Consider the following 12875-nt stretch of genomic DNA (forward strand, 5'->3'; position numbering starts at 1 on the left):
AGCTTCCGTGGTCTCTCACTCTCTGCCTTTCAACCTGTCTCTATCTTTAAAAACAGGTTTTTGGGGAGTTGGGTGATAGCGCACCGGATTAAGCGCAGGTGGCGCAAAGCACAAGGACTGGTGTAAGGATTCCGGTTCGAGCCCCTGGCTCCCCACCTGCAGGGGAGTCGCTTCACAGGTGGTGAATCAGGTCTGCAGGTGTCTGTCTTTCTCTCCCCCCCACCCCATCTTCCCTTCCTCTCCTCATTTCTCTCTGTCCTATCCAACAACAATGACATCAATAATAATAATAACTACAACAATAAAAACAAGGGCAACAAAAGGAAATAAATAAATGCTTTGAAAAAATGTTGAAAAACAGGTTTTTGTTTTGCTTGTCTTGTTTTTTTATTTTAATTTTTATTGGGGGGGATTAGTGATTTACAGTCAATCCAGTTGTTGGTACATGTGTAAAATTTCTCAGTTTTCTGCAAAACACTCTACTCTCACCCCCAGCCTAGGTCCTCCTCCACCATCAGCACCAGGACCTAAAAGCCCCCCTCCTCACCCCTGAGTCCTTTACTTTGGTACAAGGCTCCTATAGACCCGGTCCAAGTTCTATTTCCCCTTCTGTTCTTACTTCTCAGCTTCCATGAGTAAGACCATCCCATATTATCCTCTTTCTGGCTTAACACAAATCATCTTAACACGATTCTTTCAAAAGTGCTGTCCAAGATGAGGCAAAGGGGGGGGGGGATTCATTCTTAACAGCTGAGAAAAACAATTTTGTAAAGATGTGCAGGTGAGGAGGAAAGACCTACTGAGTTCCCTCCCACACAGCTCCCAACTGGCTGGGATCCACTGCAAATGGGGCGGCCACTTTGCAAACCCGCTTCTCAGGAGCTTAGCTGGGCTCTGTTGTAGTGAGACACACGGAGCACATTGACCGCTCCATGGCCGCTGAGCCATCTCCTAGCCTCCCTTCCTGCCTGCGGAGTCCACCACGCCAGCAGACTTCTCTGTTTTTAAGTTAGAGAAGAGCCCAAGACGGGGAGAGGCCACAGCCCAGCTCTGCTTGCACAGTCCCCACTGTGTGGTGCCCTGAGGGTGCCGGGCTCAAGCCTGGGTCCCTGTGTGGTAGAGGGTGTGCTCCACAGGGTGTAGCCCCTCGCCCCACCCCCAAAGGCCGGTCTGTAACACCAGCAAGTCTGTGCACTTGCTGTCTGCCTCCCCCCAGCCCCCCCACCCCGAGGCCCAGTGCCCCAGCGATGCCCACCACCAGGCCAGCCGCCTCCCTGTGCCAGCCCACTGGCCACATTGCACAGCCCTGGAAGTTCCTGATGCCGGAGTGGGGGTGGGAAACTGGGTCACAGCCCGGAAAAGCAGATACACTCGTGGCAGGCTTTTTTCAACCTGCCACAGGTGATCTAAAGGGAATACACCCTCAGGCCAGTGAGGTAGCCCACCAGGAACAGCACTGGTGGCCCTGCAGTGGCCAGGTTCGAGCCCCTCACCCACCACATGGGAGGGTTGAGGCACTAGGGAAGCTTCAGGACGAAGCTGTCTCTGTCTCTCGTCCTGTCTGAAAAACCAGCTTGGAGAAGCGAAGCTGTGGTAACAATGAAAAGGGCAGAAGAAAGGAAGAGATTTTTAAAACCGGGGCTGAAGAAACCACAGTCCTGGGCTGGGAAGACAGCATGATAGTTCCGTAGAAGATTCTCCTACTTGAGGTTCCGAGGTCCCAGGTTCAGTCCCAGGCACCAACATCAGCCAGAGCTGAGCACTCAACAATGAGAGCTCTGGAAGAGAAAGAAAAGCAAGCAGCCGGCCAGCCACCATAGCCAGTTTCTCCAGGCAGGAGCCAGGCTCACTGCCTGCAGGCCCCGCTCAGCAATCCCCTGCTGCCTCAGGCGACCTGGCCACGGGCTGCAACCACAGGAGACACGCAGGCCCCGTGTGTCTCCATTCCCGTGGAGACAAGCAGTCCCCCAGACATTTCAAATCAGTCCCCAAGGAAGGATGCCCCCAGCAGACTGGATTCCCAGTGCCACCAGGAAGCAAGCCTGAAACCTACCCCCCCACACACACACACACTCCAGCTCTCACCTTGCTGGCAGACAGAGAGGAGAGACAGAGCAGCCAGCAGGACGGGGTGTGCAGCCATCTCGCACCCAGGACAAAACTGAGAGGAGTCTGTCAGCTCTGAAATGTCCTGTCCCCTCCTGCTAAGCAAACAGAACTGGGGGACTGAGTTCAGCCAAGCAAAGAGCCTGGGACCTTTGTTCCCAGCAGGAAGCCTGGGTGGGGCCTCCTGCTCAGCCCTCCCCAGCTACACCTGGGAGGAGCCAGCCTGGGCAGCTGGGAACTGTTCTCCCCTTCCAAACCAGCCCTCCCCACACCACCCCCAGTCCCCTCTCCAGGCCTCACCTGGAATGTACTCAAGTGCTTTGCAGAAGCCTGCCCACATCCCAGCAAGATTTAAGTGCAGCTTTGCACCCAGTCTAACTTTGTGGAAGCCCACGATCTGATCCCAAGCCCAATGGATTCCAGCAGAGCCTTCGCACGGGCACGGGCACGGGTACGGGCAGCCACTGCCTGCACCAAGCTGTCACCACACCCACAGCAAAGCTTCCTTGAGCAAGTGACCAGGCTTTTCAAAAGCTGCAGGGGGCCAGGGAGATAGCCCAGAGTTAGAGTACAGGACTTGCATGTCTAATGGCCTAGGCTCATCCCTGGGGCTACTATAAACCAGACTGAGTAGTGCTTAGGCCTCTCTCTTTCTCTCTCAAAAGGGGGTGGGTGGGTGGGTGGCAGCACACCGGGTTAAGCTCACGTGGCTCGAAGCACAAGGACCAAGTGCAAGGATCCCGGTTCAAACCCCCTAACCCTAACCCAGCGTGGATGAGTCCATCACTCAACTGAGACAAAGCACACATTCGCTCACTTTGCAGTGTGGGGCCTTGCCCAGGCCTGACACCAGGCAGCCCAAGCCCATTACCACACGGCTCACAGGCTGAGCAAGCACGCTGCGGCCAAATCACGTCCAGCAGAAGAAGCGTGGCAGAGATGGCAGCCCCAATGGGGACACCTCATGCTCCAGGGATGTGAAGACCTGGAGCTGTTCCTGCCAGAGTCGGGGACAGGGCAGGGAGGTGGGGGGAGATGCATAGAGTGGGGGGGGCGCGCTGCCCAGAGCACAGAGCACAGCCACTCTGCCCTGCTTTCCCTGGGATCTCGAGGTCTGGAATGTTCTCAGCAGAGCATCCCTGGAATCAGTTCTGACAGGCATGTGAACTCCAGATTAAGCTGGGCTCCCTCTGCCCCTGTGCACCCCCACCACACCCCCTTCTCTGAGCTTCCCGGTTTGTAATGGCATGCCCTGCCTTTAAGCATTAGTTGGCAGTTGGGTGGGGGCACGCCGGGCTGGGCACTGGACTTGTACTGGGTCCTCGGCAGCCTGAGTGGGGATCTTTCGCTGGCCCAGTAGGGAGCACAAGTCTGGGCTACCAGATCTTGGGGTGGAAGGCCCAGGCCTCTGGAAAACGCAGCTTCTGAGCAGGCTGAGGGCTCCGTCCAGCCTCCTCTTCCAGCTCTCCACACCCCCAGGTGGCTCAGGACTGCCAGGTGATCTCAGGGAAGACATCTCCCATGAGAGGTGTCGACACCCAGCTCACAGCCACAGGCCACACCCCCAGAACACCTGTCCCCGCCACTCAGGACAGGACTGCCCAGAGACATCCTCAAAAAAAGGTCCAGAAAAGGTGCCTGTGAGGATGGCATTGCTGAGAGTTGAAGCGGTTTGGGGTAGAGGAAGAGTTCCTTTGGGGAGCCCTCAACTGTGGGGAAGAGTTGGGGGGGAGTTTTATTTTGGATCTCAGCATTGAGAAGTCCAAGGCCACATCTGGGGGCGCCAAGCCCCGGAGACCCTCAGCCCGCAGACGCTTGGGTAAAAGCAGAGGGAGGAGACGAAGCCCTTGGCACGGTCAGTCTGGAGGGGCTCGGGGCCAGGCAGAGCTCCTCCCAGGCTCCAGGGGCTCCTGCCTGCCTCCAGAGCGGGCAGCTCAGACACCCGGAGAGGCAGGTGGGGCTTGTCCAAGTGCCCCATCCCCAAGGCCATCTCCATGGGTTTCCTGGGTGAAGTTCCTAGGGGGCCACTACATTGACTTTTATCTTGTACCCTAAGTCACTAAAATTTTGGTTTGACCATTCTGGTCATTTCACTTGGGTGGGCTGGGCAGTGGTGCACCCGGTTAAGAACACATAGTACTAAGTGCAAGGACCCACACAAGGGTAAGAAAAGAAAAACTAGCCTCCTGGAGCTATGGATTTAGTGCCAGCACCAAGCCCCAGCAATAATCATAAGAGGCGAAAAAAATATTTGGAGGTGGGGGGACTGAGAAGATATAATGGTTATGCAAATATATATATTTGCTTCCAAGGCTGTCGCTGGGGCTCTCTTGCCTGCACTACAAACCTACTGCTCCTGGAAGCTATTTTTTCCTTTTATTGCCTTTGTTGTTTACTGTTATTGTTATTGCTGTTGAGAGAGGAGGGGCAGACAGAGAGGGGGAGAGAAAGATGTCTGCTGACCTGCTTCACGGCTTGTGACGTGACCCCTGCAGAGGAAGCCAGGTGGTGGTGCACGTGGTTGAGCACCCATGTTACAATGCCTAAGGACCATGCCTCTGGTTCCCACCTGCAGGGGAAAAGCTTTGCAAGGGGTGAAGCAGGGCTGCAGGTATCTCTCTCTCTTCCTATCTCCCCCTTCCCTCTCACTTTGTCTCTTATCAAATATAATTTAAAGAGAGCATGCAGTGGCCCAGACCTACTCTGGCTCCCCCCTCTCCCCCCCAGGAGCAAAGCCACTGCTCTGGGTCAGAAGAGGATCTGACAGGCACTGCCACAGCCCCCAGAGATGCGCCAGCTGGGAGGGAGGTGGGTGGAAAAGCGCCCTGGAGGGAAGGTGTGGCAGCCTCACTTCCTGTGGTACTCACCTAGCAGCACAAGCAGGAAGCAAAGAGAAAAGCCAGAACACACTTTTTTTGCCTCCAAGATTATTTATTTATTCATGCAGGCTTGGTGCCTGCATGAATCCACTGCTCCTGGAGGTCATTTTTTCCATTTTATTGGATATAAGAGAAATTGGAGAGGAGGGGGAGACAGACAGACCTGCAGATCTGCTTCACCGCTTATGAAGCATCCCCCCTGCAGGTGGGGAGCCAGGGCTGGAACCTGGATCCTTGAGCAGGTTTTCTCACCTAAAAGGGCACACCGCCGCAGGGCCCTCAAACACCGCTCTCTCCAAAGCTGAGGTGCAGTGACCTCACTGGCACGCCCACCCCGGCTCAGGTCCTTTCCCAGTCAGGCACCAGGACCCTCCCCCCCTTCCTCCCCAGAATCCGTTGCTCTGGTGCAATCCACCACACCACCCCCACCCCAAAATAAAGTCTCACTTTCTGCCCTGGTACCAGAACTCCGCCTCTGAGTGGAGTCAAGTCACTCTGCTCCTTGTGGCTACTCATGCAACGTGGCCGACATCTCATCGGCTCAGCCCCACGCAGGATGGTTCCAGAAACACTAAGCAGACACACAGCCCAGGTTTCTGCGATTCATTGGGACAGCCTAGCACATCAATGCTGTCCAACTTCAGACCTGCTAACATTTGTGTGTTGAGAGACCGGAGCACTGAGTCAGACCCAGGCCCTCCGCCATGCAAGGCCTGCACTCTACCCACAGAACCACCTTTAGCCACACTCTGCCTCCCGCCACGCCTCCCACAGCACCTGTGGCACCTGCCCCTTTCCCAAGCCCCTCCCTCCCACTGCATCAGGACTGTCTCCTATACAGCAATAGTCATGAGACAGGAGTGCCTTCCATTCTCCACGGCTTCCCCTGGGCCTGACACATAGTAGGTGCTCAATTAGGAGCTAGGAGCTGGGGACTGCAAGGAGCAGCTATTGGGAGAGTTGCCAGGAGACTGGATGATGTTAGAGACCAAACATCTCTGCCTCCTAAACATGTCTTCGGTGAGAGTGATCACATGCAAGGGGCTCCGGACATTCACACAGAGGAAGAGCTCTCTCTGCAAGGCTGCCTCCCCCACCGCATGGGAAAAGACGTGACCCCCCCCCTCGTTTAACAGAGCAGGAGCGACTCCATTTTTTTTTCACTTGGCCAGCCTCCACTAGCCATGTCCTTCAGCCAGCCTTCAGGACACATTCACTGTGCCCTGACCGCTAGAGTGTGCCCGGCAAGCCCACAGTCAAGTCAGTGGTGCAAAGATCAGACAAGAACTGCTTGAGGCAGCCTCTGGCCCAGCAGAGACACTTCCAGATGCAAACCTTGTGCAGTGTCTTCCCAAATGGTCTCTAACAACTTAGCAGGCAGGCTGAGCACAACGACCACCAAAGCCAGAGAGACGGCTGGCACCCACCCCTCACCAGCACCTGCCCCCCTCCATTTCTGCCCCTGTAAGACCCTCAAACCCCAGCCTGAGGGTGAGATGCTTTTAAAACAGGTCTGCCGCTTGCTTGGTTGCTAGCACCGAAGTAAGCCTGTTTTCTCTCGGGAAGTCTTTCTCTTGAATATTGACTTTCTGGCATTAGGGCGCTGAGCCTGGTGCACCAAGCCACACTCTTAGTCTTAGTGTGGTGACATGCAAATTTCCTGACTATGCAGCTCAGGCCACAGAACAAGTACAAGCTACGTTCAAAACTCACACAAACTCAGAAAAACTCAAAAATATCAACACCTGTCAAAAGCCAATGAGCCAGAAGAAAGGGTTTTGCTGTCACAGCCAACAGCACTGCATGGTGTCAGGATGCAGCAGCGCCAGGCCCAGGCGGCAAGCACGGGGCTTTTTCTGGGTCTGCAGGGGTTACCCGAAGCTAAGAGCTGGCAATCAGTTGCAGAGGAAAGACACGGCCTTTCGACCGTCAGCCTTCGACCACATCTTCCCGAAGAGGGCAGTCTCCCCAAGTGTGATTTGGGGAAGACCACTGGGGCAGGGGTTGCACCAAGGTCATGCTGGTGAGGCATCTCGGCAGCGGCCAAGAGGTTGCCCAGAAGGTGATCAAGAATCAGCACTTCCTGAGTCTCCAGCCCCTGTGCAAGGTGGTGGGGTTACCTGGCCGGGGCCCCCACACACTGTGGTTCTACGTGAGGCCATGGGAACACAGAGAGCTCCTGCTGGTGGTGGAGCTGGGGGACTGGGTGGGTGCTAACTATCTGGAGGACAGGTGGGGGGGGGTGCCAAAGGTTCTGGCGACTGGTGTCAGCGCGCAGTGCTGTCATGCCAAGGGCATCGCCCACAGGGAGCTGAAGCCTAAAAATATCCTAGCGTAGAAGGACCAGCAGCCGCCTCCAGTGTCAGTAAGGCCTTTGTGGGGGAGCCTGAGCCTCGTGTGAAGCCTGGGCCATGGTCCGTCTGTCTGGTTCGCAGGGGTCTGCCGTCTGAGGAGGTCTCCAGGAGTTACACCTGCAGGCGCCGGCTCCTTCTCCCGACTTCCCGTCTGGCACACGGAGACTCCGTCTCCTAAGTATGAGGAGCACCAACCTGCAAAGAGCCGTATCAGAAGCTTCCTCTCGGGAGTCGGGAGATAGTGCAGCGGGTTAAGCGCACGTGGCACAAAGCGCAAGGACCAGCGTTAAAGAGCCCAGTTCGAGCCCCTAACTCCCCACCTGCAGGGGAGTCGCTTCACAGGCGGTGAAGCAGGTCTGCAGGTGTCTGTCTTTCTCTCCCCCTCTCTGTCTTCCCCTCCTCTCTCCATTTCTCTCTGTCCTATCCAACAACGACAACAATAAATACAACAGTAAAATAACAAGGGCAACAAAAGGGAATATAAAAAAGAAGCAGTAATAGTAGCTTCCTCTTATTTCCACATTGCTTAGATGTAGCTCAGAGCTGGTGGTTAGCTCAGGGAAGAGCAGATAGGGCCTTCCACCTTGAATCCTTAGGCCACATCTTCCACTGAGGAGAGCAGCCCCACAAGTGTTGATGGGGTGCCAGACCCCTGGTGAATCTCCACACGGAAGATCTGTCACCTCACATGGTGCCCAGTGGTCCACTGGGTCCTGCAGCTCCTGCCCCTGCCTGGTGCTATGAAACTTGTCTGGGGAGAGGGGGACACACCCCTGGCCCCCAGCTCCCCTGGAAGGCAGTCAAGGACCGGAAGCCAGGGCTGAAGATCACCCCAAAGTCATAGAAGTCTCCACAGTAGCAACTGCCATGGCCACCCCCAGCTCAGCCCCCCGGCCTTGCCCTGAGGCCTCGACGTGGACCAGCTTCAACAGCTCTGGCAACTCCACGCCAGGTGCCCCACCAAAGCCACCACGGACTCTGGGACAGGCGTCTTCTTCCGAGGGCTGGGGCAAGGCCACCAGGGCGTGGACACAGGGTTAGCAGTGTCTTGCCGAGGCTCTGTTTCTGTAGGTCGCCGAGTGAACGATGTTCACCCTGAGTGCCTCAAGCCCTCCCTCTCAAAGCAGAGCCCCAGCTCCCCCACCCCCTGTCTTCATGGAGACCAGTGGGGCTGGGGAGGCAAGATGCTGCCTTTGCCCTGAGCCCCGGTGACAGCAGCTGGCCTGGTAGGGGGTAGGGGACAGCTGCTGTATCTCTGCCAGGACTCCCCAAGGCACGGCCCACACCCACACACCCCCTTCAGGGGCCTCCTGAAATGGATCCTGGGTCCTGGGGGCAGACCGGGAGGCCCCCCACGTGGGCCCTTAGGGGGTGGGGCGGGGGCACCATCTCCCAGCTATTCCTCCCTCCTGTCCTTCTGAGTCTTCACAGCCTGCTCCCTCCTTGGGATGCAAGGGGTCAGGGGGCTATGGCTGCCCACGAGCCCCCCTCCTCACCACACTCCTGTGTTCTAGGAGCAGCAGCCACAGAGGGAGAAGTTTAGAGGGGCTGGTGGTAGTGCACCTGTTCCCAAGTGCAAGGACCCAGGTTCAACCCCCCAGTCCTCACCTGCAGGGGGCGGCTTCCCAAGCAGTTGAGCAGTGCTGCAGACGTCTCTCCTTCTCCTCTTTCTGTATCTATCATAAAAAAGGAGAAACAGAGGATGCGGGGAGAAAGGAAGAAGGAAATGGTGGTCACCAGTGATGAAATCATCAGGCAGGTACCAAGTCCCAGCAATAACCTTGGAGGCAAAAAGGGGGGGGGGGGTTTATATGTAAATTTCTCAAAGCCTTTAATAGGCAAATAGATTCCCTTATCTCTAAATCTGGGGCATTCTTAGTTTCCAAAACTTTTCTGAGCACATAATTGACACATGCAATTTGTGCAAATCATCTACCACTACGCCATAAAATATCACAGTAGTTCTTTAGGTTTAATTTTTTTTATTTTATTTATTTTCCCTTTTGTTGCCGTTGTCTTTTTTTTATTGTTGTTGTTATTGTTGTTATTGATGTCATCATTATTGGATAGGACAGAGAAATGGAGAGAGGAGGGGAAGACAGAGAGGGGGAGAGGAGGATAGACACCTGCAGACCTGCTTCACCGCTTGTGAAGTGACTCCCCTGCAGGTGGGGAGCTGGGGGCTTGAACCGGGATCCTTACGCCCATCCTTGCGCTTTGCGCCATATGCACTTAACCCAATGCGCTACCTACCGCCCAACTCCCGAGGTTTAATTTTTTAATATCATCTACTTATTTATTCCCCTTTGTTACCCTTGTTTTATTGTAGTTATTGATGTCGCCATTGTTGGACAGGACAGAGAGAAATGGAGAGAGGAGGGGAAGATAAAGAGGGGGAGAGAAAGACACCTGCAGACCTGCTTCACCACTTGTGAAGAGATTCCCCCCTGCAGGAGGGGAGCTGGGGGCTTGAGCCAGGATCTTTAGACCGGTCCTTGTGCTTCACACCAGGTGCACTTAACCAGCTGTGCTACCGCCTGACCTCCTGAGAGTCTCTTTGCATAGTCATTATGCTATCTAACCCCACTTATTTCTTCCATCAAAATAATCACTAATAAATAAAATATTTAAAAAGTGATTTGATATTTCTCTAATTTCTAACAGAATAAAATTAGCCTCAAACTTTTAATATTTATTCCCTTTTGTTGCCCTTGTTTTATTGTTGTAGCTATTATTGATGTCATTGTTGTTGGATTGGACAGAGAAATATGGAGAGAGGAAGGGAAGACAAAGAGGGGGAGAGAAAGACAGACACCTGCAGACCTGCTTCACCGCCTGTGAAACGACTCCCCTACAGGTGGGGAGCTGGGGGCTTGAACCGGGATCTTTATGCCAGTCCTTGCACTTTGCACCATCTGCACTTAACCCTCTGCACTACCACCTGACTCCCTCAAAACTTTTTTGAAACGCAAAAGCCCCCACAGCCACGAATGCTGAGAGCCCTGAACTCAGAATCAGACGCCCCGGGGAGGCATGGCCTGTGGAGACACTGCCCAAGAGGGTCCCGGAGCGGCCAGCGGTCAGTACAGAGAAGGCCCGTTCACGTTGCGCTGGGCTCCGCCATGTGCGGTGTGCTCCATTCACAACTATGCACTTAAAACACCGAGGAAAAAATAAGTGGGCACGTGCTGGCGTGAGTGCTGTGCAGTTCCTAGAACTGTCCGTGTATGAACAATGCCGGCTCTCCAGAGCTCAGGGAAGGGCAGGGCAGGGCAGGGCGGCTAAATACTTGCAAGAATTGTCTCTGCTGGGCTCCTTCCTTGGTGTTACATATTTTAATTTATTGAAATGGCATTGCAACTAAGCCAACGCATCACAAGTGGACAATTAAGCCAGTGACACCGAGTGCCGTCTCTTTCTCGGCTTCCTAAAGTATAAGATCCCGTTTCTGTGCAGAGCAGGAAGACAGCTGCGGTTCACAGGTGGCTAAGTCCCAGGGAAGAGATCCCAACAGTATGACCTCTGACTAAAGGAGGAAGTCACACTACATTGTCTCTGTTCTTATGCAGCCTTCTTGGTTTCATGATCATTTGTATAGCTCTGCTCTGGTTTTACACCAGCACGGTTTTAAAAAAAAAAAAAAAGTCTATACTGATCATGAGCAAACTCTTGCAAGCAACTCCTAACAAAACTAGTTCATGTCACAATGCAGAGGAGGATGAAAGGTGCCAGCCCGAAAGGCTGGTTTACACACATCTCCTTTTAAAACAGACTGGTGCCTTTGTAGCTCTCCCTGCTACAGTATAAATGGCAGCATTTATACTTCTGTTTGAAACTGTATGAGGCCAAAACCTTAATAGCAAGTGATTTTTAGAAGACTGAAATGTTCTTAGAATGTCCTATATGGTGAGAATTTTAAGTGCCACCCTATAGGTTATCTATAGATGGAGGCTGGCCCTAGTCAGCACACACTCGCCACCCACAGTGGGGACGCTTCAAGAGCGGTGAAGCAGATTTGCAGGTATCTGACTCTGCCTCTATCGTTCCCCCTTTTTCTCATCTTCCCCTCTCAATGTCTCTCTGTCCTAGCAAATAAAATGAAAAGAAATAAAGGAAAAATTGGCCACTAGGAACATTGGATTTGTAGTGCCAGCACCCTAATAGAAACATATATATATATATATATATATAGGAGAAATTTAACTTGCTGTTCACTCAGATATCAGTGTATATATAGTGTGTCTACCGCAGTGACAATAAAATGTAATATCTAGGCTCTTATATCCATGATTCGAGTACTAGCTACCTTCAAAAGCTGTCCTAAATTCAAATTCCCAGGTGAAAAGGGATTTAAAAAGGAAGACATACTGGACTGCCAAGGGTTTTTCAGTAGAAACAAAGGGCTTTGCTAACACAGCAGCTGCTGCGTGATGCTTTGCTCCAGAATCCCAGACCAGCCCCCTGTCTCCAGGCACTGGGCTTGCTTTCAATTCTTCTACTTGCCATCTTCCTAAAACATGAGAGAACTGAAGTTAAAAGCACTTATGAATTATTTACCAGCAATGAGAATACATGCTCATAACACTTTTATTCTACCAGAGAAGTTTCTTGCTCTTAGCTAAAATTGTGGAGGCTAAGCACACACCCCAAGTTTCTAATAAGTGCACTGCTAAGAGTTTGTATTTCTCTGAAAGGCTTTTTAACCAGTGAAATCACAAAACACGGTCTGTTTCATACTAGATCCACAGTGAAATCTGTTTAAATTCTGTATGAGAAGAGCAGCCTGAACACCAAATGGGCTCTTGGCCTGCGTCTATTTTTTGTTGTTGTTGTTGTTGTTGTTTTTAATATTTATTTTCCCTTTTGTTGCCCTTTTATTGTTGTAGTTATTGTTGTTGTTATTGATGTTATTGTTGAATAGGACAGAGAAAAATGGAGAGAGGAGGGGAAGACAGGGGAAGAGAAAGACAGACACCTGCAGACCTGCTTCACCGCTGTGACGCGACTCCCCTGCAGGTGGGGAGCCAGGGGCTCGAACCGGGATCCTTACTAGGGTCTGACTCCCTCTGAGTCTGTTTTTAACCCACCCCCACGCCCACCCCCACCCACCCCCCGCGCTCACCAGCTATGGAAGGAAGTCTCCTGGGTGCAGGAATGTCTATTTCATTCTGAAAACCCCCTGCCCAGTCTGCACTATTTTTATAGAGAAACACTAGTCTGGTCTTGGTCCACACCTCTGCAGGCTTGCAGTGAGCACGCTGGCGCTCGGCAGACTCCGCAGAGGCCCGGGCCCCTCCCGCTCCCCGGCTGCCTTGCCGCTGGATTTCAAGACCCCAGCAAAGGCCTCCGAGCTGGGTGGACTGGAGCTTGGCATGACCGCCAAGTGGGGACACCCAGGCGCCTCCTTCACTAGCTGAGGGGACCCAGTCATCTTGAAGCTTCACCCAGAGGGAGGTGAGCGGCCGTAACCCCACATGGGTGGTGGTGGGGGGCGCCCCGAGCTCGAGCCTGGAACCCGCGGGGCTGTAACCGCTGC

General features: G+C 53.4%; 1 protein-coding gene and 1 long non-coding RNA gene across 2 annotated transcripts in view; both read right to left on the reverse strand.

Moving 5' to 3' along the window:
- Positions 1-2261, reverse strand: part of MGST2 (microsomal glutathione S-transferase 2) — an 11712-nt gene extending 9451 nt beyond the window's left edge. Inside the window, exon 1 of the mRNA XM_060179076.1 lies at positions 2086-2261. Coding sequence (XP_060035059.1) covers positions 2086-2143 — 58 coding nt within the window. The 5' untranslated portion in view covers positions 2144-2261. The remainder of the gene's footprint in view (positions 1-2085) is intronic.
- A 3312-nt stretch (positions 2262-5573) lies between these two features.
- On the reverse strand, positions 5574-12601 carry LOC132534661 (uncharacterized). The gene is made up of 2 exons (XR_009546399.1): positions 12462-12601; positions 5574-7534 (listed from the first exon to the last, which is right to left on the reverse strand). It is a non-coding gene; the product is annotated as an uncharacterized LOC132534661 (long non-coding RNA).
- Positions 12602-12875: the final 274 nt, after the last annotated feature.

Source organism: Erinaceus europaeus, chromosome 19 (assembly GCF_950295315.1).
Source record: "Erinaceus europaeus chromosome 19, mEriEur2.1, whole genome shotgun sequence".
Lineage (NCBI taxonomy): Eukaryota > Metazoa > Chordata > Mammalia > Eulipotyphla > Erinaceidae > Erinaceus > Erinaceus europaeus.